General features: G+C 38.4%; 2 protein-coding genes and 1 long non-coding RNA gene across 3 annotated transcripts; all 3 read left to right on the top strand.

The window, feature by feature from the left end:
• The first annotated feature begins 356 nt into the window (after window positions 1–356).
• LOC108682228 lies at window positions 357–14,153 on the top strand. The gene is made up of 10 exons (XM_047884726.1): window positions 357–575; window positions 1,468–1,639; window positions 2,209–2,354; window positions 2,657–2,840; window positions 3,250–3,332; window positions 11,652–11,823; window positions 12,228–12,373; window positions 12,656–12,839; window positions 13,039–13,165; window positions 13,902–14,153. Exons 2-10 carry the CDS (start codon window positions 1,475–1,477, stop codon window positions 14,084–14,086), a joined length of 1,392 nt encoding a protein of 463 aa, XP_047740682.1. The 5' UTR covers window positions 357–575; window positions 1,468–1,474; the 3' UTR covers window positions 14,087–14,153.
• On the top strand, window positions 3,541–4,672 carry LOC108682231. Its single transcript, XR_001931556.1, has 2 exons — window positions 3,541–3,658; window positions 3,917–4,672. It is a non-coding gene; the product is annotated as an uncharacterized LOC108682231 (long non-coding RNA).
• A 6,385-nt stretch (window positions 14,154–20,538) lies between the features above and the next one.
• Window positions 20,539–24,128, top strand: LOC108682227 (sulfotransferase 1C4). The gene is made up of 6 exons (XM_018171357.1): window positions 20,539–20,600; window positions 22,255–22,438; window positions 22,600–22,726; window positions 23,252–23,418; window positions 23,647–23,770; window positions 24,013–24,128. The coding sequence occupies exons 1-6, from the start codon at window positions 20,539–20,541 to the stop codon at window positions 24,126–24,128; spliced, it is 780 nt and encodes a 259-aa protein (XP_018026846.1).
• Window positions 24,129–26,840: the final 2,712 nt, after the last annotated feature.

Below are 26,840 nucleotides of genomic sequence, written 5' to 3'. Positions count from 1 at the left end.
GCACTCAAAGAAATGTGTGAGACAAGCCAAATTGCAATGCCCTTTTTGCCCTTGTTTGGGACATCCGAAACCAGGTTACCGTGAAAAAAGACGAAGCAGTGCTACGTGCAGAAATTTCTTCACTATTTGGATCCCCATTAATTTATCCGAGTGTCGATATCCAAATGAAAGAAATATTTCAGAGTACAATACTTGACCTACACTTTCAACCATTCAAACTTGTATGTTTGTGCACTTTTTCATCTCTACCAATAATTTTTACAGTGTATTTCGCGGAAAGGTAATTTCCAACGAATTTCAGTGACTGATTAAACCAGTAATTTCTTATACGTACATTCATTTTGTTAGTGAATTAACTTTAGTGTTCAAACGTTCGACTGCAAGCACTGTGCGATGCTGATGCTTTGTGATATGTGGCTGGCTCAGACAAGGCACCGTTGATAGCAATCTTAGTACGGCATCTCGCTGAATAAAAAAAAGCCTTGCATTCAGGGTCACACTCTGCAGTGCGGCGCAGAAGCGATCTTAGCAAGCAAATCGCTTCTCAAACTCGTCCCGTAACCGCACAACAACCGGTGAACTGGAATGCTAATCTAGTTTATGTTAATATGCCATTATGTTAATATTGTGGTTAGGACCTAAAACTTGAACTACAGGCAGTAGAATTGTTTTAACGTTTAATTGTGAGGCCCTGGCTTCTTTTTAAAACTCGTGAAATACAACTGTTCGGTTAATTTTTTTGATACCATGACACAGCTCTCAAGGGCGAGGGTCTTAAAATTCTACCCGTGCTGAAACAACTATTGTTAAGTTTTAACATTTTCTGGTGTTATGTTGAATATTCCTGATTACCGGTCGCTCGGCTCCAAAATCCACACAAATAACTCAGTTGTGAGCTCCGCGTAGTGAGGCAAAGTCGACAATCTCAATCCAGACGGCCCCACTGACCTTTGTACCGAGCAATTGGCTTGAAACGGCTAGATAATTGAGGTGCTTTTCATGCAGAATCAGCTCAGTTCAAAAACTCCCAGGCAACAAAATTGCAGTATTATTTTAAAATTCGATTAATCCATTATTAGGAGCTCAAGTTCACTCAGGTTCAATTTACCAGATTTAATAACTTTCAATAAGATTGGTGTCTATTGGGAAATTTCAAGCCAAAAAAATGACCAAAGGATCGCCAGTTGAGTTTGGGTTTCGCTAATGTTGGTGGGTGGAATTTTTAATATGATTGAGTTGGCTAGGTTCTTCCTAATAAAAGGTCCCTACAGTGTGAATTCACTGACATAAATACAGGGTGAATTCAGTTAACTATGATTTTATAAGTTGCACTGTGTTGTTACTAGCCGATCAGAAAATTATCCCTCGTACCACACCACGTCGATTGAGAATACCAGACTTCCAGTTTATCATATAATATTGCCCGTTTAATGCAGACAAATAACTTATGTAGCTACAATCTTTCAGTTACACAATGTCGCTCCCAACCGGCCACAAAATCCTGCCGCTGACGAAGCGTCAGGCTGAGATCGACAAGTTGTTCAAGGGACATCTTGCGGGAGCCCACACCTTGCAGCCCGACGGCTGGTTCTTCCCCACCACGCAGAAGAAATATTGCCAGGAAATTCTGGATTTCGAGGTATACTGTATACATTTAAAATCAGCCTTATTGAAAGAACATAACTTACTTTTATTGTTCGGGCTTGAATATTCTTTGTATAATGTTTCGTTATCGTACATTTTTTAACTCACGTGTATTACGCCTTATTGTAATAACATAACATAACATATTGATTTCGGCGCTTAAGTGTAGGCCTGATGTGGCCTGTCGCCTATTCTTTTCCTTTTCGTGCCTTGTTCACAGAAGATCTAGTATCGTTTCATTTGACCGGATCTTTTCATGACTGACAATAGTTTGAAGTACTACTCGACTTCCACCGAGTTCGATATGGTGCTAGGCATTTCAAATCTGAACATATATTTTTCCATAGCTTTATCTAGTCTGTTCTTGAACGCGTTCATACTTGTGGCGCCAACGATGTCATTGGGGAGGTTGTTCCACATGTCGGTGATTCGAAGCGAGAAGATTTTTTGTCGCGTGGAGAAGTTGCAGCGCAATTTTTAATGAGAAGTGCTTGACGGTAATGATGAAGTTGGGTTATAATTTCTTATTCTACTCCAATAAAAAGGTTTAATTACTTTGATCAGTATGAAGAAAATGACGTGGTCGTGATGACGATGCCCAAGAGCGGCACCACCTGGACCCAGGAGGTCGTATGGACCATGCGCAAGAACCCCAACCTCGACAACCCCGACGCCAACCAACCTCTCCACGTCAGGTCCCCCGTACTCGAGTGAGTCACTGAGATTTGGATTCGAATACTATTTTATTTTTATTTAATCTTCCTCACAGAATTGGTATTTTCTCTTGATTTTGAAAGGAAGAGTTGCACTTCCACTCATTGATGCTGAGTCGCCGGTGCATGTGAAATCACCTTTTAGTTGATCGTAAACCAGCCTTGATACACTTGCTCTCGACCACATGAGACACAAAACGCTAGTCTTTATATTTCCTTCAGTCCACTGCCATCAGTTTGAAGCCGTATATCCCCTCGTTATTTCCTTTGCTCTCATAAGACGTGTTCGATTACCTCAGAGCGGACTTTCTCATTGACGGTCTGGAAGACAAGGGCGGCTTCGCTAATTTAACCAAGGAGCAAGGCAAAGATCCCGACAAAAGCGTCTGGTTGAACTTCGTTCGGTCCGCACACAGACCCAGAATTATTAAGACCCATCTGTCCTTTCCCTTCATCAATGAGACGGCACTTTCCAAAGCCAAGGTGAGACAATATTTTAAGAAGCAGAACTCTATCGTATGCGTTAAACAAAATTTATTGGTAGTTGCAATTCAACAGCTAAATACGGGGCTTATAAGTGAATTAGTTTCTAGTAAGTAACTTAAAACGATTTGATCTCATGAACAAATCATGCTCAAAGAACTTATCGCTTCTGGTAAATAACTGACCAGCACGTAATTTCTCACGAAATCATCAACAACGAATCGGGAAAACTTATTAAATGTTTCGTGTAGCACCACACAATTTGGGATTGTGTATTGAGGAGCCAACTGACGCTTACGGTACTTAACAATAATTTATTTTAAATCGTTCATGTATTTATTTCTTTGTCATAACAGTTGTGAGGTTTTCTCTTTTAGCAATATAACATTTAAAATAAATTCGTGGACAGATCGTTTACACCATCCGAGATCCTCGCGACGTGTGCATCTCCTACCACCACCACTCGCGCCTCTTCAAGTACGAGGGCTTCACGTGCAATTATGCATTTCAATAAGATCTGCATGAGAAACAGGCAGATGAAAGAGCATTATTTCGCAATGTTCACGTAACTGCAATTACGCTTTCCAAAATATAAGAATGTCATTATATTCTCATGAGTTTGCGTGCGACTTTTCAACGTAAATTTGTTATCTTACGATAATAATTATCGCATCCTAATATCCTTCATTTTTAGATCGTCCATTACACAAGCTTCTCGGAGATGAAGAAACGTGACGATCACATCATCAATAAGAGTGACGAAGAGGCCTTCCTGGACACCGCGCTAGCCAAGAACGAAGGGGGCTTCTTCAGATCTGGTAATTGATCATAATTATTTTTTATCTTAATCTCATTCGCTCGAAAGATCATCGAATCTGCCTAAATTATTTTTAGATTGATCAGCTTGGGCAAGGCAAAACTAAAGCAAGTGTCTTTTTTGTGTATACGACATTTCGTCCTGTTTGGCCATGATTTGATTTTCCTCCAAATTTAATCCTTCCACCAAATGAATATAGAACTTAGTTTACAAAAATTTTAATTAAAATGTGATATCAAGAACTTTCGTATTTGTTAAGGGGCTTCCGGTGGATGGAAGAAGGTCTTGACCCAAGAACAGAAGGACAAATTTGAGGCTTGGATCGAGAAGAACTGCCCCGACAAAGAGATCATGGAGACCATCCTCAACCCTTGATGAAGGAGCCCATTGAAACGGTCATGCTGATTATCACAAATATGGTATCATACTTATGAAATTATTGTGATTCGAATTAATACGAAATTTTAGGGCTTTTTTGTGTTTGAGACCAACAAATGTGATTATAATTACACCGAGAAATAGTTTGGCGTTGAATATGTACCTTTTAATTAAGATGTAATCCGCCCGAAGAAGAATTACACCTTAGAACGTGTTCTAGAGAAACGTGTCACAAATAATTACTATTCGATGTTTTTCTAAACGAAACATATGTCCAGAGTTTTATTTGATATTTACACCGCATATTAACATGATATCGACTCATATGATATATACGCCCCGCATCAACATAACATATGACGGAGAAATATAATATAAAGTTGATATATACGCCCCATACAAACAAAATTAATGATGCGATTCTTTCCTGCATTTCATGCAATTGACTGGACGAATGCAATGCTGTGATGAAGCATAGTCCTAACTACAACTATCCGTGTTCTCATATTATTTGCTTCAAACTGATTCTAATTTAAGTATTAGAGACGATTAATTCATTGTGTACTGAATACATATTTGGCCACATGCGAGACTTTTTCCTATCGTATGAAGTCTAATAAAGAAGAGTTTACAATGAGTCTGACTTCACTGTACTTGAATTTATGTTATTCAAGTCTAAATTAGGTAATTCTGAAATCATCTCTTTTCGTAGCTTTCCTCAACTATAAACCCGGACAACAGACCGAACAAAAAACAGAACGAAATTTTCGGTCTGTTTTTTTGGTAGGAAAATAAATTAGCCCTTAATTGACCTACATATCATAAATGATACTAACTAGATTTCTGCTTATAAATGATTTGGTAATCAGGCTATTCGTCTGCAGCGCTCCTTGTATTAAGTACGGTTATTACTACGATATATATATCAAGTAAAACGAGAACGAAACGTGTTACATCGCTGTTGTGTGGCTCGGTAAACATAAACTCCACTGAGCGATTTAATTTTAATGCACCAATGAGATTAAATGCGGGCATTTACGGGTTAAATATCTCCCAATCTGCAGCTATTTCCGGCACTAATGAGGCAATAATGCTTGTTATTTTTAGGGCTCACTGGAAACAAATGCAATACTCCATAATCTACATTACATTGTTATATTTTTAGTTCTTCTATTCACGGTATAACGGTGCACCCCTGAGCGGTCGGTGCACCTGCACTACTTTATCTTTCATCAAATTTGTGGCAAATATTCCCGTTGTTTTTGATTCATACTTAAACTAACATCTGATACTGTGGTCCATATTATATTCAAACGCGTGCGTTAGTTTGAAGCTCCGAAAAAATACAAAACGATATAAATTATAACGTTGCATAAAAAAATAGAAACACCAGCAAGCCAATTCACGGCTGTCACGGCTATTCAAAATCTTAAGTGGTCAGGGCTGCAGATCCCAGTTATAATGGGCACCAGATAGAGGACTGGACATATTGATAACGAAATGAACATGTGGAGCTTGAGGTGCATGTTGAGATCAAGGTAAATGGTCTCATAAAATTAATCATGAAATTTACAGGTAATTTAAAGAATGTTGACAGCCAAATTATTTCAGTTTTTGCTATAATAATCCTGCAGGAGACAAAACTCCCCACTAACTTAGCCAGTACAGGAATTAATTATATCTGAAGTCAATTGAATGAGTCTATTCTGAATGATGAAATCTGACCACCTTATTCAGAACGTGGTAACCAATTGAAATCAAACTACCGTATTGTATCGTATTTTAGATTGAATTTATGAACTATTGTATCATTAACAATTTTAATTGTATCAACTATTGCATTATCAGCTATTTTTTTCAATACTTATTTTAGCTTGATCCTATCAGTAGATTTGCTGTGCTCAGTGCAAGCCACTTGTGGATGACGTGCTCAGTTTACTAAAGCAAACAATGACGCAATAAAAACATGAGACTATAAACGGGACTTGCATCCATTGAGATGAGGGAGGCCTTGTGAAGGCTGGCTGCTAGACCTCGTAGAGGTGATGGATGACATTATAGAAACGGATTTGGGAGTGAGTGATTCGAAAAAAGTACGCTACACTTGTAAACTAGTGATTAAAGTTAAAACCAGCAGTGAAAATGACAGTTTGGAGTGAAATTGAGGAGTACTTTTAAGTAGAGGTGTGGAAATGAGTTTAAAAGAAGGAAATTTGAAAATTGTTTGTATTTCGAAATATCAGAAGCAAATGGCTATTTACAAGTACGATTTGAGAAAGAGGTCATAATTCAGATAAAAATGTAATCTAAGAAGCAACATTTTGAAGGCCGTATCCTGTGCTCCCAAGTGGCAACACTGGCAACACTGCACCACACTTGACATCAGGGAACCGCTATCTAGACCGAGATTGTAAGACTAGTCGTCACCGGGGTCGGACGTAAGGCCGCCTCCTAGTATAAGTAGCGTAGCAGTCTTTTAATGTTGTTTGTGCAGTTAATTATTCTGATATTCTTCCCTTCACAGATAAGAAAAACGCTTGTCATATCGTACGCTCGGGATTACCTTTGAGTGGCAACTATTTGGAGAATAATGTAAAACTTCATTAACATTTATACTGACAAGAAATTTTATCAACACCGAAAGAAAAGTTTGAAATAAATGCTAATGCCTTGCGATATGAGGCTAGCTCAGACAAGGGACTGTTGTTAGTTTATGTAGTGTGCCATATCGCTGTATAAAAGCTTTGCATTCAAAGTCTCACTGTGCAGTGCAGCGCAGGAGCGACCATAGCAAGCAATTCACTTCTCAAACTCGTCCCGTAACCGCACGACAACCGGTGAGTTGGAAATTATATGCGCATCGAGTTAATGCGTAATGTTAATGTAATAGTTAGTCAAGCCCACAAATGAACTATGGACCGCCAACCGAATTTGATTTTGCTAACATTGGCGGGTAGAATCTTCCATATAGTCGAGTTGGCAAGGTTATTTTTTCATTTCATGCAATTTACTGGACGATTCCATTGCTGTGATTATTCATAGTCGGTTTTTCGGTTTTAGATGCTGCTTATCCTGTTGTCGAGCAAAGAGACAAGTAATACATTTTATATGTTTAACTAATCACAATTAAAGGCAAGGCAATTCAGTTAATAGCATTGAAAATATGTACAAAATAAATATTTGACCATACGTGTGCCTTTTTTCTATCGTCTGAAACCAAATGAATAAGATTTTACAACAAGTCTGACTTTATAGAAACTAAATGCGATATCATTCAACTAGAAATGAATAAATTCTGAACTCATTTTCTCTCGTAGCTCTCCTCAACTCCATACCCAACTTGATACTCTAAAAATTTCGCTCAGTTTTTTGCCAAGAAAATATATTATGTATCCCTTGATCTGCAGCTAATTCCGGCACAAATGAGGGTATAATGCTCGTTATTTTTTGCACTCATTGGAAATAAATTGAATACAATATTTTTATAAATTACTTTGTTATTTTTTTTTTTTGTTCTTCTATTGGAGCGCGGGCAGTTCTCAAATCTCTCGTCAAATTTGTGCCAAATACTATGATTGATTTTAATTTAGGCTTGCACTAACATCTGGTATCGTAGTTTATATAATATTCTCGTGAATATTAATTTGAAGCTTCCATTTTTATAACAGATAACATCGACGTACATCACAGATTTCTCTTAGGAGCAGATACTTGTATAACGTCAAAATTCATTCGGCGCTATCGCATTCGAACGGTATTTTCCTAAATTATTTACACATTCTTGGCTTGTTCTTCGCACATTCAGCCCGTTTTTTACAAATTCGTCGTGCAATCTTCTCACAATTTGAATAAATTTTCTGACTTTCTTTAGCCAGTAATTGTGTTCAGTTATTGTGCTCTGAATCATTTTATTCCTTCTCTCTGTCTTTTCAAACTAAAAATCTCTGTCTTTTCAAACTGCCATTGTAACCAACTACTCGATCCACGTAACCTTCCGAGGTACGCTAAGTTAAACTTCCATTATTTTCTTAATTTATATTTACGTAATTGTTTATGCAAGCGGGACATGACAATTTCAACATTCCCTGGTAGGTAATAGCCAAAGAATTTGTCTACCACTGTTCTTTAATTTTATGGATTCACCCTCGAAACCGGGCTATGTCGTACGATAACGATGATCAGATAACAAACTATCAGATTCATCGAAAATAAATTATCGGTATGATTCATTTGAAAATTGAAACACATTACCAGTGTATAGTGAAAGTTCTCTTAATCTGTGTCCGATAAATGTTTAATATAAGTAAAATAATTAGAATAGTCAACCATTATGAAAACGAACACATTTTGTCCGAGACCTTGAGAACCGCTCAAGTGGAGGACAGCCTTGCATTGAAGTGCCTCATGCGGGCTTGTCAAGGGGGAGGGGCGCTCTGGGCGAGACTGGCAGGGATGACTGAGAGACTGTAACGCATATGATCTGCATGTAAAGGACATTCTGTAACGTACACTGTACGGCAGCACAGTCGTGGGATAGATTGTAATGCATACACTCTGTATGTAACGGACATTCTGTAACGTACACTCAACGGCGGCAAAGTCGTATGATAGATTGTAATGTACGCTCTGTGACGTACACTGCCGAAGTGACACAACAACAACAACAACAAAAAAAAGATACTCAGGCAGCAAACTCCGATGGGGCATTGCGTCCTGATAAGGAGACAGTTTTCCCCATCTCAGATATAGAAAAGCATGTCAGCGTGATTATTTTGTGAGTCACTGTGACTGGCGACTATAAAGTCAATATTAATTGATTCTTAAATCGCGTGTTGTTAGGGAATATTGAAGTCATCAGAATCCTTAGGTGCTGGTATAACTGAAATGTCATTGCAGTATCTTTTATCGACCAACTCAATGGAATATACATGATAGCCGTATTATTAATTATATCAGTACGTACAGTGGATGTAGTAAATGTCCTAAATCGATGGAATTACCTTAGTGTAAATCAAACAAATTACGATGCCTAGTTCAGGTCTTGTAAACTACGCAGAATTACGCTAGAGTTACATTAAGACTTAGCGCACTGCATGACTTCATAACTAAATATAATTAGCTTAAGCAATATTAAGACCGTCCCGACTACATACATAAAATTACGATAAACTAAAGACCTTCCTAACTTCTTGGAATTAACTAATTAAGTATATTAACTACTTGGAAAATTAACTAAAGACCAAGCCATTACAAAGGATTGCGCTTGGGTAACATTATAACCTAACCATAAGTAATATTATGACCTTAGATTTACGCTGGAGCAGCCTAATATTAAGACCAAGCCACTAATTCANCAGTCGTCCCGTTCATTTGACTCTTGTTTCGTTCGTGTTAGATCTAGATACGGATGCTTGCTGGACCCAAGGAACTCAGCTATTCGGTTCCTTTGATTTATCTTTAAGTCGATTGATTACCCTGTCCCTGTTTTATCATAATTTCTTATCTTGGTTCAGATATTGTCATAATATCGTGTTTTTCCTTATACAATTTGATGTGCATCTCTAGTCGTTTTTCAGAAACCGTATATGTCTTGAAACATTCATTTCATATTCTGCCTTGGTGGCGCATGGAAGAAAAGTACGAAAAGACTTCCGTCAATTCCGATAATCGAAGCCTTTAAGTCGCCGGCTATTTTATATAAAATACTGAGCCAAATCTTTAAAACGCAATCGAAACAGTTTTGTAGTTATAATGTAGTAATTGAACCTTACATATCGTAGTTCTGACCTGTTTATATGCTTTTTAGTAACGAACTGCGAAATACGTGCATTGTGCAGTGTCTGCTAAGTGGCATTGGTAATTTATTAGATAGTCATTTACAAAAGAGACGTAGAAAACTACTTAGAATTATACTTAAGGGTAATACTTTAGATTAAGTGCATCCAAAAAAGGGTGTTTTTTTCTTTAATTATATGTTTTTTTTGGGGTGTAGATTAAGAATCTGAAATCCGTTTTTGGCGGTCGGCATCGGAAATTTTTAATGCAACCGGTTCCTAACTGGACCTAACCTGCGAGGTTCTCGTTGATTGGCTAGGTTTTTCCGGCCGCCGGACGGACTCCAAACATAGAAAAAACCTAGCCGATCAACGAAAACCTCGCAGGTTAGGTCCAGTTAGGAACAGGTTCCATTAAAAATTTCCGATGCCGACCGCCAAAAACGGATTTTAGATTCTTAATCTACACCCCAAAAAAACGTATAATTAAAGAAAAAAATACCCTTTTTTGGATGCACTTAATCCAAAGTAATACCTACTTGAGTAACAAAGAGGCCTACCTAATAAGCCAACTACACAGAATTGAGCTAAATTAACAAAGCTTGCGACTAGATGCTTAGAATTGCGCTGAAGATATAAATAGACCTAACTAACAACTTAGAATTATGCTATAGCAACTTGGAGACCTTGCTTTTGTGGCTCGTATGCGTTTGCTTACGTATCTCCAATCATCCCCGCAATCGTGTTTTGAATGAGTTACCATGTTTACTGAAGGCACAAGCGAAGACGGTAAATCAGACATCGAGACACACGCACTTAATTGCTGCTTGAATCCATCCATATACAGGCGAGGCCTCGCATAAGTAGGCATCTACTTTGCGGAGTCTGGCAGAGATGTGCTGGTACAAGATACGCATTGAGGGATCTGTAGTGCATCTAAAAAATGATGCGCATTTGTAAGTTCATAGTATCACATTGAGTGAAATTTTTCTCACGATAGTAATCAATTTAATCTGAGATTGTTCTCTTTAGTCATTTTTCTTATTGCCAATTGTTCTTCAGGAGTTTAAAACTAAACCAAGGCAATTGCCTAGATGGGGCGCTAATACCTTCGTCGGTGCTGCGCCGTATCTTAACCAAGTAACCAAGTAAGTATTGCCTAGATGCAGATGAAACTATCGTCAGTCATGAAAATATCCGGTCAAATGAAACGATATTAGATCTTCTGTGAACAAGGCACGAAAAGGAAAAGAATCGGCGACTGGCCACATCAGGCCTACACTTCAGCGCCGAAATCACTATGTTATGTTATGTTTAATTGATGCATACGATCACTCGCCTATTAAAAATTGGAAAATCAAGCGCATTTCGTTGCCAAATAAAAAAAGCGTAGTGCGATGACGATGCGTGACACTGCAGTGCGATATGATGAAAGCCAAGACACGTGTATTTTAATGTCATGCTCGCACGTCATCTCGCTCTACATATAAAAGCCTTATACCCAGGGTCATAATCTTCAGTGCTGAATCAGAGCTTTCATAGTGAAGAAAACTCGTCTCGCTGCTTCGTGAGAATAGAATATAGATTGACTATTCGAACAATCGACTGGAATAAGGCAGAACATTTGTGACATACTGCAATCAAAAATGCAATTCTGAAAGATTTTATTCTGAAGTATCATATCCATTATTTCAGTTGCACTACGGCGCTACTCGCCACTCGGCGTTAAGTTTATTATTCTTCTAGCCACACGTCCTGTTTTTTGAGATTGTCAGACTTGAATTTCAGGGTAATATTGAATGGTTTATTTATAAAATTAATGATGTAACCTCATTATTTCAGTTACACGATGTCACTTCCAACCGGACACAAAATCCTGCCGCTGACGAAGCGTCAGGCTGAGATCGAAAGGTTGTTCAAGGGACATCTTGCGGGGGCCCACACCCTGCACCCCGACGGCTGGTTCTTTACAACCGCGCAGAAGAAATATTGCCAGGAAATACGGGATTTTGAGGTAAGTATGCCAATTTAGTCTCTTCAGGGAAGAATTCATGCAAATGTTTTTCGGGTATCTGGAATTCCGTCGTGAGTTTCAAATTTACAGAAACAGATGAAGCACCAAAGATGATTTCCCTGCTGGGTTTTAGTAAGCATGAAGCTGGATTTCAACATCAAATCAAATTTTTTGTCAAGCACTCACAAAATACATATTTCGATTTGAAAATTCAACAGGATTCGCTATCAACTCAGTTAACATGAATTTGTTGTATATATCATATCGACGCGCATAAGAAATCATGATAGAGAAAATTAATTTTTTACTTGAAACCCGAGGTAAAGATTTTTCTTCTAAGTCTCAGTTTAACGAAAACAGCATGATAGCGATGCTGTAATTTCTAGTTCTTTTATTTTACTTAGTTTGAAGAAAACGAAGTGGTCGTTATGACGATGCCCAAGAGCGGCACCACCTGGACCCAGGAGGTCGTGTGGACTATGCGCAAGAACCCCAACCTCGACAACCCCGACGCCAACCAACCCCTCCACGTCAGATCCCCCATACTCGAGTGAGCCTCCGATGGGATTGATTCTTGTAAAGTTCCTATCAGCTTCTGTTTTCTTAGACCCCGCAGTCTTGAGCCTCTTCAAAAATAATTAAAATGCTTTCACTTGTTAATTTCTCGTCAGGGATTAGAAAGTCGGCAATTTCGGAATGTCAGCGTTAATCCTGTTCCTAAATACTGAAAAAGCGATTCAGCCCTCAAATTTCCTGCATATAAACCCGATTGTTATCATTATCTTGATTTTTCATGATTTCCCTTCTATTAATGACGTGTCGGATACTTCAGAGCTGATTTCGTCGCCGACGGCTTGGAAGACAAGGGCACTTTCGCTAAGTTTACGAAGGAGCAGGGCAAGGACCCCGACAAAGGGGTCTTCCTAGACATTGTGCGCGCTGCAAAAAAGCCTAGAGTTATTAAAACTCATCTGTCCTTCGACTTCCTTAATGAGACGGCACTTTCTAAGGCCAAGGTGGGGCAATGTTCTAAGAAGGTGACGTTTATCGTGTAGGAGTGACCTGATTTCAACCAATTCTATCTTGCACCGCAATTATATATACGATATCTGTTGCTCGAAATATTGTTCCTGCTGTGTCTGCATTCTTTCACACTTTGCAACACATTCCGTACATCACATTCTTGAATGATCGGTTGAATATTTTCTTTGACAGATCGTTTACACCATCCGAGATCCTCGCGACGTGTGCATCTCCTACCACCACCATTCGCGCCTATTCAAGTACGAGGGCTTTACGGGAACCTTCGACGAGTACGTCGATGCTTTCATCGAAGGCGCAGGTAATCACGTACATCTTAGCTTTGTTGACTTGCTCATAATAACTCTTCTGTAAACCTTCAGTGTAAATAAGGGATGAAAGTGAGACGAGGCTAAACGTCACAGTCAACATTAGCTGGAGCTTATCAATTCCCGCTCGTACCTAACTCGTGTAAATTTATACCGGTTTTTGATAGACGTGAGAGCGTCTCATACAGATCTTTGATATCTGTCTTACGTTCCGTAACATGCAAAAATTAATTATTAAATACTATGCCAAAATCATTATCCCGATTGAAACATTTATACCGGAAATATTTTTTCCTTTGTTTCGATATTTTTTCCGGATTACTTATCGTCATGTTATGGTGGTCCGATTCATTTCTTAATAAAACAATTCCGGGACGCAAATCTTCTCAAAACAGACATTCGTCACGCTTGGCTCCAAGCTCTCTTGCAAGCTCTAAAGTAGGGTGAGCATCAATTATTGGTTATCGTTCAGTCCCTATAATTTTGGGCTCCTTGGACTCTTACTTATGAGCTAAGTACAGTAAGTGACAGATTCACGCTCGACGTTTCTAGTAGAAATTTCGCCTCCCATTACGGCCCTTGGAAAATACATTAATTTTGTCCAAATGATAGTTCCCAGAAAAATGGTCAGTCAGCTGATTTAAAAAGTTAAGTTTATTGATATGTGCACAATAATTATTTGGTCACATTTAAGAGATAATATATTTTTAATGACATCGATATTTTCAGTGTTGAACGGTCCGTACTGGGCTCACGTGAAAGCCGCGTGGGATCGCCGCCACCTGCCCAACCTTCACATTCTTTTCTACGAGAAGATGAAGAAAAACCCCAAGGAGGAGTTCACGAAACTCAGCCAATTCCTGGGCGCCAACCTCACCGAACAACAAATTGACAATGTATGCATGGATGATTAATTGAGTATTTGTGCTAATGTATGGGCAAAATAATTCACGCTTAAGATTTGTATGAGCTGGGCAGGGTCGCCCAGTGGTGGGGCAGGGTGGCCCAGTGGTTAAAGTTCAGAGTACCAGGATTGGAGCAGAGAGGCGCGGGTTCGATCCCAGCTCTGTGAGCCAGTTTCTGGTCATAATCGGCGAGGAGGCCGGGCGGTCAAGCACAGCAGAATTGTAGCAGTGAGTTGCGAGTTCGAGACCGCAAAATGCTGGGAATGTTCTGCAATGATAAAAATCGGCGACAGGCCTACGGCCTAATAAACGCTGAAACCACTATTATAATTTATTATGAGATTCTTGAATACTTACTGTAATACAGCTTACATGAAGTGATGCGTATCGTAAGGAAATCTTCCAAAAAATATAACTCTGTACTCACTGCAGTGAGTGACAGAGAGCGCATTTTCTCGTCGACGAAAATTTGAGGTCACGGACAGACGAACGGACAGACGGACAGACTATTGTTGAAGGAATTTCGGACGAAGTAGATTTGTAAAAACTGCTACAACGTACTAGGTCAGTAAATTTATCATGGAGTATTGAGAAAATTGCATCCATACGAGTAGCGAAATTTTTCTGAAGTTAATAGAACTAACCCTCCCGATAGAAAAACGTGTATGACTCAATTGAAAAGTTATGTAGCAAAATTACGATTTAGATGAGACACATATTTTCAAAACAAAAGGGAATCATACGACAATACCTGAAAATTACGTCACACCTCGAACAAAAGTCGATGTAGTCGTTTATTGGATCTAAAAAAAGCATTGTAACCCGAAATTGAAACTCCCATAACTCAGTTCTAATGTAAATTTGGGCAAATGAGTTTTCGAAATGAATTTCCTACACCTAATACAATCTTACGTCAGGCCATGTGAACATTCGTGCGGAAACAGCAATGTAATTCATTACGTCTTCCTATAGACTCTCTTGCAACAATGTACGCCTTCATCGGAACTGTTAGTATTCGGGATTTGCACTCCCCATATTTGCATCTTCATTGATAACTTGTTATTTTTGGCGACGAATATCTACAACATTGAGGTGGATGCAGATATACCTAGTATATCGATCAGTACAGAATATTTTTAACAACTAATATTGATCGCAAAACGGTATACTAGGTGCGTAATTCATGAACATTAATGTGATCAAATTTTCCTCATAATGACTATTGTAATACAAACTATTCTTCGATATTTAACATGCCTTTATAACAAATACATTTCTGCCCAAAATTGAAAAAAATTGAAATGGTATCTTATATACAAGTGGAGTTGGAGCGAACCTACTTAGTGCGAGAAGGATTACATTAGTAGCCAGCCTTTTTAATTCTCGCGGTTATTTGAATTGAGGCCTTAAATTTCAAACCACTTTGGTAAAGTTATTTGATTACTGAAATTCAGAACTGGAGACAACTAGTTCGTTTATCCGATGATAGATCACACGACTTCTTGTATTCCAATTAAAGGCATCCGCCATCGACGATTCTTATGACCAAAAAAGTTGTATAAAAATTAAACATCAGATCGTTCGTTGACGATCGCTTGTTTCGCAAGGAAAAGCTTCGAATTCTACCCACCATGAATGTACAGTTCGATGCAATCTTTAATTGTTGAAGGAATTTCGGACGAAGTAGATTTGTAAAAACTGCTTCAACGCACTAGGTCAGTAAATTTATCATGGAGTATTGAGAAAATTGCATCAATACGAGTAGCAAAATTTTTATAAAATTTATTGAGTTGGAGCGAACCTACTTAGTGCGAGAAGGATTACATTAGTAGCCAGCCTTTTTAATTCTCGCGGTTATTTGAATTGAGGCCTTAAATTTCAAACCACTTTGGTAAAGTTATTTGATTACTGTTATGGTGACAATTTAATTCAGTAAATACCTTAATTAGCTCATTTCAAATAAAATGTCACAGAGGCATTATAAGATAATTTTATTGACATATAACTCAACAATCGCTTTGTATTAACGAGTTTAACATGATCGATCCCATGACTCGGAAGAAAAAATATCGTCCTATTTTAAAATTTTTGCCAAGTCAAAATAATCATGTAATCTTACTTAGGTTTTAGATGTTACGTTCAAGTAATACATAATTCATAATAAAAAATAAATCATAAATCTTGATTGTCACGTTGAATTTATCCTGTCGCTACACATATTTTTATTTGATTTCAGACAGATGAGTGAACAAAAAATATTCAGAGGGAGTCAAGTGCCTTCCTATCTTACGCATGTTATCGAAAAATGACTCGAGTTTTCTTATCAGTTCAGTATTGTCAAAACCATATGCCTCGTATACAAAAATCACGTGATATGTGGTTACTGAGTTTAACTATACCACGTGACGTTTCTTTGCTGAGCCGGGTATAGCTATACAATGTGATGTGTGTACAGAATCTGGTATAACTATACCATGTGATGTTTGTGTACGGAATTTAATATCGCTGTAACAGGTGAAGATTGTGTCCGGAATCTGGTATAACTGTACCAGGTGATGTTTGTGTACGGAGTCTGGTATAATTATACCGTGTGATGTTTATGTACGGAGTCTGAAATAACTATTACATGTGACGTTTGTGTACGGAGTCTGGAATAACTGTACCATGAGAAGTTTGTGTGTTGACGAATGTCGGGTCTCAAAGAGGAGAGTTCGACTGATCCATCGAACAGACGCTACAATCCTGCTGCTGTGGCCTCCACCTGGTTAGCGGCTAGGTTCCATCCGGCCCGTCGAGGATATCTCGTAGTTCACCATAATGTGTATAGAAATCGAGCGTGGCGTTTATTTCTGGTTACGCATTAACTAAAAACAGTAAATGGGCGTGACCGGCCCGCGAAGGTTTCAGAAAGCTTGCTCTTAGCCCTTGGTGAAAAAAGTTTGGTGGCCCCTGAATTCTAAAAGAAAGTCGCCAGAGTTAGCGCAATAGAAGTCGCCACAGAGTCGACGCCCAACGAGGCGACCTTCGAGCGCTGTGGCGTTTGCTGGATAAACTTGAGGGAAGAGGTCATAGAGATGCTTCGGGTGACGTAAGAGTGGAGGAATTCATTGCGGTTTAACAAAATTTCTGCACTGCGAGCGTCGTGAGTCGATGCTCCGTCCTTAACATTTAGGCCATGCCCATTCGAGTGCGTGTATCCAAGAAATCACTTGCGTCACAGCTGACGATGTAATCGCTGCAGTGCGTGAGCTGCCCAACAAGCTGTATGCCTGCAATTCACTGCCTACGTCGTTAATTAAAGGAAGTGTCCTAAGCCTAGCAACTTTTCTGGTCGCCCTTTTCAACTGCTGCTTCACTGACGGTGCTGTTCCAGAAAACTTCAAATCAGCATACATTACGCCTCCATTGAAAAACCAGACCTTGACGCTTCTGATCCCAAATCATATTGAGCCATCTCCAACCAGTCGATTTTGACGAAACTCCTGGAACGCGTTGTGGCCCGCCATCTTCAGCAGTCCGGTCTCATGCTTCGCCACCAGTCTGCATACTGTAACCCCCCACTCGACGGAAACCGCAGTGCTGAAGGTGCTTTCTGATATTTTGTGAGCAGTAAACCACGGCGACCTTGCGACGCTGGCTTTACTCCACACGATGACACACAAATTTATGGCTTCTGGGCACCGGCTGACGATGTCACGATGCATTGACGCCGTTTCAGACGCCGTTTTGACGGCGTCGCTCTAACCGGCTACAGCTCGATACATCATAAACCGACATCAGTCTGTGGCTATAGTCTGTGACTAAGAAACGATGAAGACCAATTTAAAAAAATGCATTGTACTCAGCTAAAAAAAAAAGAAAAAAAACACGATAACAACGAGAAAAAGATCCTCTGCCAGCAAACTCCAGATGGGGTTTTGAGTACTGATATGATATGGAGACAGCTGTCCTCATCTCAGATACAAAAAAGCATGTCAGCGTGATTATTTTAAAAGTCACGATGACTGGCGACAATAAAGTCAATATTAATTGATTCTTTAATCGCATGTTGATTGGGAATGTAGAAGCCATCAGAATCTATAGGTGCTGGCATAACTGAAATGTCATTGCTGTCTCTATTATCACCCAACTCAAGTGAATGTACATGATAGCCGTATTATTAATTATGTTCGTACAGTGAATGCAGTACATATCCAAGGTCGATGGGATTACCTGAATGTCAATCAGACAAATTACGATGCCTAGTTCAGGTCTGGGAAACTACGCAGAATTACGCTAGAGTTTAAGTAAGACTTAGCGCACTGCATGACTTCATAACTAAATATAATTATCTTAAGCAATATTAAGACCGTCCCGACTACATAAAATTACGCTAAACTGTAGACCTTCCTAACTTCTTGGAATTAACTAATTAACTATATTGACTACTTCGAAAATTAAATAAAGACCAAGCCATTGCAAAGAATTACGCTTGAGTAGCATTATGCCCTAACCATAAGTAATATTATTACCTTAGATTCACGCTGGATCAATATTAAGACCAAGCCAATAATTTAGAATTACGATTGAGTAACATTTAAAGTTTAAACCAAGCCGACTACATAGAACTGCGCTACAGTAACAAAGATGTTGCCGCCGCTATTTCAACGTTCTTTTCAGTTACATGTTTAGTGGAATTTGTCCTGCGAGAAAGAGTGCATTCGACGCAGTTCACTTCTCTGACTCCTGTTTCAATTTCATTTGTAATTTGTATAGATCTAGATGCGGATGCCTGCAGTACACGCGGAACTCGGCTTTTCCCGCGCATCTAGACCTGCGGAACTCGACTCAACATCCGTTTTATTATAATTTGTTATCTTGGTTCATGTATTGTCATTATATCGTACCTTTTCCTTATATATTTTTATATGTATTTTCAGTCGTTGTTTTTCAGAAACCGAAAGTCATGAAACATTCATTTCAGATCCTGCCATGGCGGCGCATGAAGAAAAGTGCAAGATCCTAAAAAATTTCGTTACTAACTTCGTTAACTCAGCACTAAAGTCACCGGCCATTTTTTATAAAAACTGAACCACATCTTTCTAACGCAATCGAAACAGTTTTTAGTTACTATGTGGCTTTGTGCAGCGTCTTCAAAATGGCGACTTGTGTAGCATTAAATGTAATTTATTGCGTAGTCATTTACAAAAGAGATCTAGTGAACTGCTTAGAATTATGCTTACGTAAAAAAGGGACCAACCAAGTTTCCAACTACATAGAATTGCACTAAATTAACAAAGCTACCGACTAGATGTTTTGGAATGCGCTTAAGATATAAATAGACTTGACCAAAGACTTGGAATTATGCTATAGCAACTTGGAGACCTTGCTTTTGTGGCTCGTATGCGTTTGCTTACGTATCTCCAATCATCACCGCAATCGTGTTTTGAATGAGTTACCATGTTTACTGAAAGCACAAGAGAAGACGGTAAATCAGACATCGAGACACACTTAATTGCTGCTTGAATCCATCCATATACGGGCGAGGCCTCTCCAAAGTGGGCATCTGAGGGCGTGAGTCTGGCAGAGATGTGCTAGTAGAAAATACGCATTGAGAGATCGGTAATGCATCTAAAAAATGATGCGCATATGTAAGTTCATAGTATTAAATTGAATAAAAATTTTCTTAACATAGGAATCAATTTTTTCAGGGTTTTTTCATCTTACTTCAAACTCGAGTGAATGTTATTCTAACAGTGAACGTAATTGTGATGTATGATGTATCGTTTTAATTTTTTTCGAATTATGAAGCTTAATAATGATTAAACATTGTTAAATTGAAATTCAGTTTATCAAACACTAGTTATTACTACGAAGATCAGCGCAGGCCTTGGGCAGCCTTAACCCTCTACCGCCGGTAACATAACTTTCAAATGAAATTATACGTAAACTATTGGAGAGTAGCAACCTGAGGACGTTTGTACGCAACGGAGAACATTTTAAAGTTGTCGTACGTGGCGGCAACCATCAATGCAAGTCATTTTGCGCTCACTAAAACGTATTCTTTTTGGGAAATAGGCGTGTGACAACAGTGACAATATTGCTCCAGTTACTCGTGTCAGGCGGTAGAGGCGGTAGGTTACTCGTGTCACCAATTTGAAAATATATCCCATTTCCTGGTTTAGATAGAAAATAGTGCTTCAAGTTTGTTCAAGAATACATTGACAGACTATTCGAACAATCGACTGGAATAATGCAGAACATTTGTGACATCCTGCAATCAACCATGGAATTCAGAAAGATTTGATTCACGAGTGTCTTATCCATTATTTCTGTTGCAATACGTCGCTACTCGGCGTTACGTATTTTCTTCTTCTAGCCACATGTCATCTTGTTTGAGGTTGTCAGACTTGAATTTTCGGGTAATATTGCATTGCTTATTTATAAAATTAATGATGTATACTCATTATTTCAGTTACACGATGTCACTACCAACCGGCCACAAAATCCTGCCGCTGACGAAGCGTCAGGCTGAGATCGAAAGGTTGTTCAAGGGACATATTGCGGGGGCCCACACACTGCAGCCCGACGGCTGGTTCTACCCTACCGCGCAGAAGAAATATTGCCAGGAAATTCTGGATTTCGAGGTACTTGGAAAATACCTCCAGGTTTTCTGGGCGACTCATAACTATATTTGTATAGTATCATAATTTCATCGTGAGCATTATGAAGTATTCATATTGCAATTACATCTAACAAATTTTCTTGAAGAGTTTAAGCTTTCCGAAATTATTTTTTGCAATAGTATGCCTTGAAATATACCTACGTAATTTTGTGAGTGAAAAACTTTTATTGCAAGGGACATGCGTGATAAATTTCAGAATTCTTTTCGTCTGCTTCAAACAATAAATCTCATTGAAATTAACAGAGGAGTTCAATGCATCTTCGAAAAGTATTCAACATATTTGAGAAGAAAAGTATACGAGCAAATGATCACTCGAATTCCTCATTTTGTTCTTCATCCTAAGTATTTTTAGTAACAGACAAATCTTAGGCTCTTCACGATCTTTGATGCTATTCCTCTACGCATACATAATTTGTAGTAGATTTGAAAGCGCCTTCAAATCTTGCTGAAACACTTCAACAGTTCAACTACTTCAAGTTACACCAGTGGTTCCCAAACTTTTGCAGGCTTGCGCCCCATTGGCTCCCCAGTGAATTTCCAACGGCCAACCCACAGACGCATATGAATTCCTAGCGCCCCCCAGATTTTGAATATTTTTTTAAAATTTACACTAGAAACCCAAGAGAGGTTCAAAAAACCCAGATCTGGGTGGAAAAACCAATCGCTGGGAGCCGTGTACTGCTCGCTGTGTGTACAAATCGTCGAACAAATGTTCCATCTTCTTACTTCGACTTTGAACTGCCACCCCCCTACCGCCCCCTTCTTCCTCAACCCCCACCCCTCGATCACCCCCCTCTTTGGGAACCACTGAGTTAGACAAACGATTGACATTTAATTAAACGTCATTAAAATCTGACGGAAGATGATCAAGTCCTGTATGATCATCTTCCGTCCTATTTTTTTGCCTACCTAGGTGAAAAACAAGTGAATATAAACATATAATATATAAGCAATAAAGCTATGGTTTTGACTTCTGAACTAATGCGACTTTGCAAAATATAAAAATTTACAGATGTTCTATAGGAATTTTCAATGGAATAGTAATGTAGATAAAGACAAACAGTGAGAGTTTGTGCCCAACTCGGAAGCTCGCTTATTCAAATAAGGCAACTGTGATATCGGGTAACATTCTACTATCAGACACTAGATAACGCATGTGTTTTTATTTCACACACTTGATTCACTCATAAAATAAGTTATTTTCTTCTAGGAGGACGCCAGTGATATTTTTACCTCCAATTCTTAACATGTTCATGCATTTAGACGAAAGAAATTTGCTGGAAATTTACCCATCAGTGAGGGAATATTTCTAGTATTTCTTGGTTCAAATTAACAAAGAAGTATGAATGGTGATAAAGAGGTGGTATAAACCTATTAGCTTTGTTTTATTTTTTAAGCCATTTCTTTCTCTTTGGAAGCTGTCGGGCTTCATTCTAGATTTTTAATTTTGACTCCTCACCTCCAAGCCAGGTTTCTCTTTCGTTATTCACGTACAGTGTTTTGGATTACTCAGAGCGGATTTTCTCGCCGACGGGCTGGAAGACAAAGGCGCTTTCGCGAATTTAACGAAGCAGCAGGGCAAGGACCCCGACAAAGGAGTCTTCCTAGACATCGCTCGCGCTGCAAAAAAACCTAGAGTTATTAAAACTCATCTGTCCTTCGACTTCCTTAATGAGACGGCACTTTCCAAGGCAAAGGTGGGGCCATGTTTTGTGAAAGTGACATTTAGCGTGTGGGATTGACTGTTGATTTCAACCAATACTATATTATTTTTTGATACTGATTAATGATTTGATATCATCATCATCATATACTGCATCTTATTCTTCATTGATCGGTTGAATAATTTCGTGGAAAGATCGTTTACACCATCCGAGATCCTCGCGACGTGTGCATCTCCTACCACCACCACTCGCGCCTCTTCAAGTACGAGGGCTTCACGGGAACCTTCGACGAGTACGTCGATGCCTTCGTTGAAGACTCCGGTGAGCACATAACTGAGATTTGTTGAGTCGAACAAAATATTCGTAGGCGCAATGCAAGGGCAGTTTAACTGTATAATTACTAGTTCGTTTGGAATGAATAAAGACATATATTATTTAACGACATTTTTGTAGATATTCTCGGCGAGTTCTACACTTCGCCCTAGACTTTTTTCGGAAAAAAACTTTCAAATAAGATTAAATAATCGCCTTCATTTTTAATTCTATTTTTAGTGCTCATACCCTTAACTATTTTTTATCATTACAAAAAAGTCCATCGTTATTTGGATATTTGATACATGATACCATCCATTTGAATTTGATGATGCATTTTGCAAATTATGGCTTCGAATTGTCCATGAGGGTTGAAGTATTCATTCATTGCATCACTTAACGGAAAATTTTTTTAGTAGTCTTTTCACTCTCTATATTTTCATTTTTTTTTGTTAGCCTTAAGTTATGGACTCTCTAGCTTGGTAATTAAAGTATATGAAGGCAAATTCATTACTTGCATGGAAAATTTTTCAGTTACGTACGGTCCGTATTGGCCCCACGTGAAAGCCGCGTGGGATCGCCGCCACCTGCCCAACCTTTACATTCTTTTCTACGAGAAGATGAAGAAGAACCCCAAGGAGGAGTTCACGAAACTCAACCAATTCCTGGGCGCCAACCTCACCGAACAACAAATCGACAAAGTACTCATATGCAATTAATTGTGAATGAACATGTGGTCACGTTAAAGCACAGCTTTCCAAGCTGTTACAATATTGAACAAAACAGCTTATGAACAACAGCTTATCTAGTTTCATTCTTCAATTACGCTCATTGTCCATTATAGATTGGATCATGAGAAATATTTCACACGACACCTGAGAATCTGCTTGAAATTGTACTAATCTTTACTGAGCATATTCATTGTGCAGATCGTTCATTACACCAGCTTTTCGGAGATGAAGAAGCGCGATGATCACGTCATCAACAAGGGCGACGAGGAGGTCTTCCTTGATACGGTGCTGGCCAAGAACGAAGGGGGCTTCTTCAAAACAGGTTAGTATTTATGCTCCTTCAGTCCTCTCTTATTTGTGAGCTTCATCGTTGGATATTTCTAAATTAATACTTAATTCCCCTCCAGCATAAATTTTCTGGAACACATTATGCGAAATTTTATGAGCTGTAGGTCTTGATTGGTGTTACATTAAGAAAAAGTCACTGGCATATATATTCATGACGCTTTTCACTCAAAGTTCATGGTTTAAATTCATTTCAATATAAGTTTCGTTTGTGTAAAGGGACATCCGGTGGATGGAAGAAGGTCTTGACCCAGGAACAGAAGGACAAATTTGAGGCTTGGATCGAGAAGAACTGCCCCGACAAAGAGATCATGGAGACCATCCTCAACCCTTGATGACGGAGCCCATTGAAACGGTCATGTTGATAATGACGAATAGGTTTTCATCTCTATTTAGTTTTTGAGATTTGAATTCCTATGATTGATTATATTGTTTGTGGAACGGAGATAATCTGACGTGGTTTTAATTCCTACCCTAAGGATTATTATTCAAATTTTCTAGAAACTGTTATTCATTTTTAGCTTGTGTTTCTTTTGCCGTAAAATGAGGATTGTTATTGTGACGTGATGTGTTATTTCAGCTTATTTCACATTTTATTTGTGAGTTGATTCAGAGCCCATTTCTAACATTTATTTAAATTACTATTCTGCCTACACTAAAAAATATTTGTTTTGATATTTTTAATAGCGGCGTGCTAGGTTATCAACTTAGTCATGATTGACGATTTCCCTCCTTCATTTCTATTTTGTTACTCTAACAGCAAATAGGCAAAATATAATTTAATTAAAAATACGTAAGCCTTATCTAACATATTTATTTTCCTCCGTCCGCCGAGTCTCTGCATGGATGTCATCTCGATTATCTTGGAGATACACAGATAACAGATGCTGAAGATACTTACGCACTCGAACGAGTGGCGTCAGTTTCGAGTGTTTTGGACGACCATTCTACCTTGAGACTTTAATATCAGCTAACAATATCTGTTATCTATTTCTTGATAAATTTTCGTTTATCTGTTTATTCATGAAATTGCCCTATTTCATAGTTTACGTCCAATGATCGAAAGAGGATCCAGGACTGTGTCCTGGATCCTCTTCTTCTATTAAATCTTCTTCTAAACTTCTATTTAATAATAAATTCTTTCGAATAGCCATTTAAATTTCTCTTGAATAATAAATTCCTTTTATTAGCTGGTTTCGATTTCGTAGTCATGTAGGTCATCGTATTCTTTACAAGATTCCGTTGTTAGGTTATGACAAAACATGAGCATACGGGTGACGTGCTAAAAAAAATAGCTTCATTGTATTTGTAAACGTCATATAATGTGACAAGGGGTCCGCCGGGTTAACTCCATTAAATTGCTGAATCAAAATGGTTTTCGGTTACATCAACGAAGCTTCCTGAAGACTTGAAATTAACTTCAATCGTTCTAGGACAAAGTTACTTCATATAAACATACTTTATATTATGTTGTTACGCCAAGTCATTGCACTGGTTGTGAGAATAAGGCTTGTTGAGTGGCCTTGGCTGTAGGACCACAAGTGTGGTATAGGCCACAAGTGTGGTGTAGGCTGCAAGTGTGGTATAGGTCACAAGTGTGGTGTAGGACCACACGTGTGGGGCCCTCGTGGTGACCTTTGATTGCGTCGTCACATGATAATGTAGGCATGCAGAGCTACGCTACCTGCGCAGTTGTAATTTGTTCAAAGCCTGCATATTATGTACCACAAAATATCCGGAACTTTCTTACTCTTGTACTGCGAATTTAATACAGTAATTTGAAGCAATGACACATTAATTGATCTCATTTAATATAATCTTTGCTCGTAGTTATTTCACTTAAAGCAGCTGTTGTCGTGCTTGCGTATCATGCGAAGAATACATAATACATACATTGAGACAGTCTCGTTATAATATTTTAATAAAGTATTGTAACGAAATGCTTATTGTAGATAATATTTAACATCCCAAGCAACGATATAAGTCTAAGACGCGTGAACAATTTTTTAATAATGCGTAATCATTATTGCGTACTTCCAAAATAGATCAGGCAAACGTCTACTAAAAACTTGTAAGAACTGCTTCATGGCTATTCAACTATATTGCTCATGAATTTATTCAAAATTCGAAATTAAATTTGTGAGGCCATCACGATATCCCGCCTCATCATATTTTCGGAATCACGAGAACTTTTTTTGCAAAATGCTATCCTGCAGCAAGCGCAGTGATACAACTTTTTAAATCAAAATTAGCAAGGACTTCGCGAAGAAAAAATTATGCAGAACATTTCTAATCATTTACATGTAGAACCAATGGAACACCTTATCAACTAACAACCAGGGTTGAAATAATCGTCTGTTTCTGATCGAATCGCAACGTAACCTGGGCATTTCAGAATGCGAAACAACGAACAATATATTTAATATTAACATTGTTATATCGTATTGAACGAATAAAGACGGATATTAATTGAAATATAGGCTACAAGCTAAAGTGAGTCGCAGTCAGCGAGACCGGGAGCGTATAAACTGAACTCTATAAAAGATTAGAGGAAGTATTCTTAGATATCAGGTGAGTAGACATAGCTCGATGCAGGGTGTGTTGATAGAACTCTAAAGTTTAAACGATGAACTTTTACTACAATTGTAGTTGTTATGTGCGTAAACACAGCTCGATGCAATGTATGAGGACTTGTCCGAGACATTTGAAAGATATCGTTGAGTGGCCAACCAACCCAGCAACTATGGCCATATCAATAATTATTGGATAGCATTAACAATTCGCACAGATTTTTAACTCTGTAATTGAAAAATATAAATTAATTTATTTTATCTGATCGCTGAAGGCTATTCACACTTGATAAAATGAATGGATCAGGTCACAGAAATATCATTTTCGAATGAAATTCGGTAGTAAATATAATTTCTTCTATAGAGTATAGAAGATAAAAGTTACTTTAAAACGATACGGAACATTGTAAATAAATTAATACACATTAATAAGAAAGTTATAGAGGTTCAATCGGCGGTTAACTATATTGAAACGAA

The sequence above is a fragment of the Hyalella azteca genome, unplaced genomic scaffold (assembly GCF_000764305.2).
Source record: "Hyalella azteca isolate HAZT.00-mixed unplaced genomic scaffold, Hazt_2.0.2 contig16068, whole genome shotgun sequence".
Taxonomy (NCBI): Eukaryota; Metazoa; Arthropoda; class Malacostraca; order Amphipoda; family Hyalellidae; genus Hyalella; species Hyalella azteca.
The sequence above is the reverse complement of the archived record's forward strand: the minus strand, read 5'-3'. Positions and strand labels throughout refer to the sequence as shown.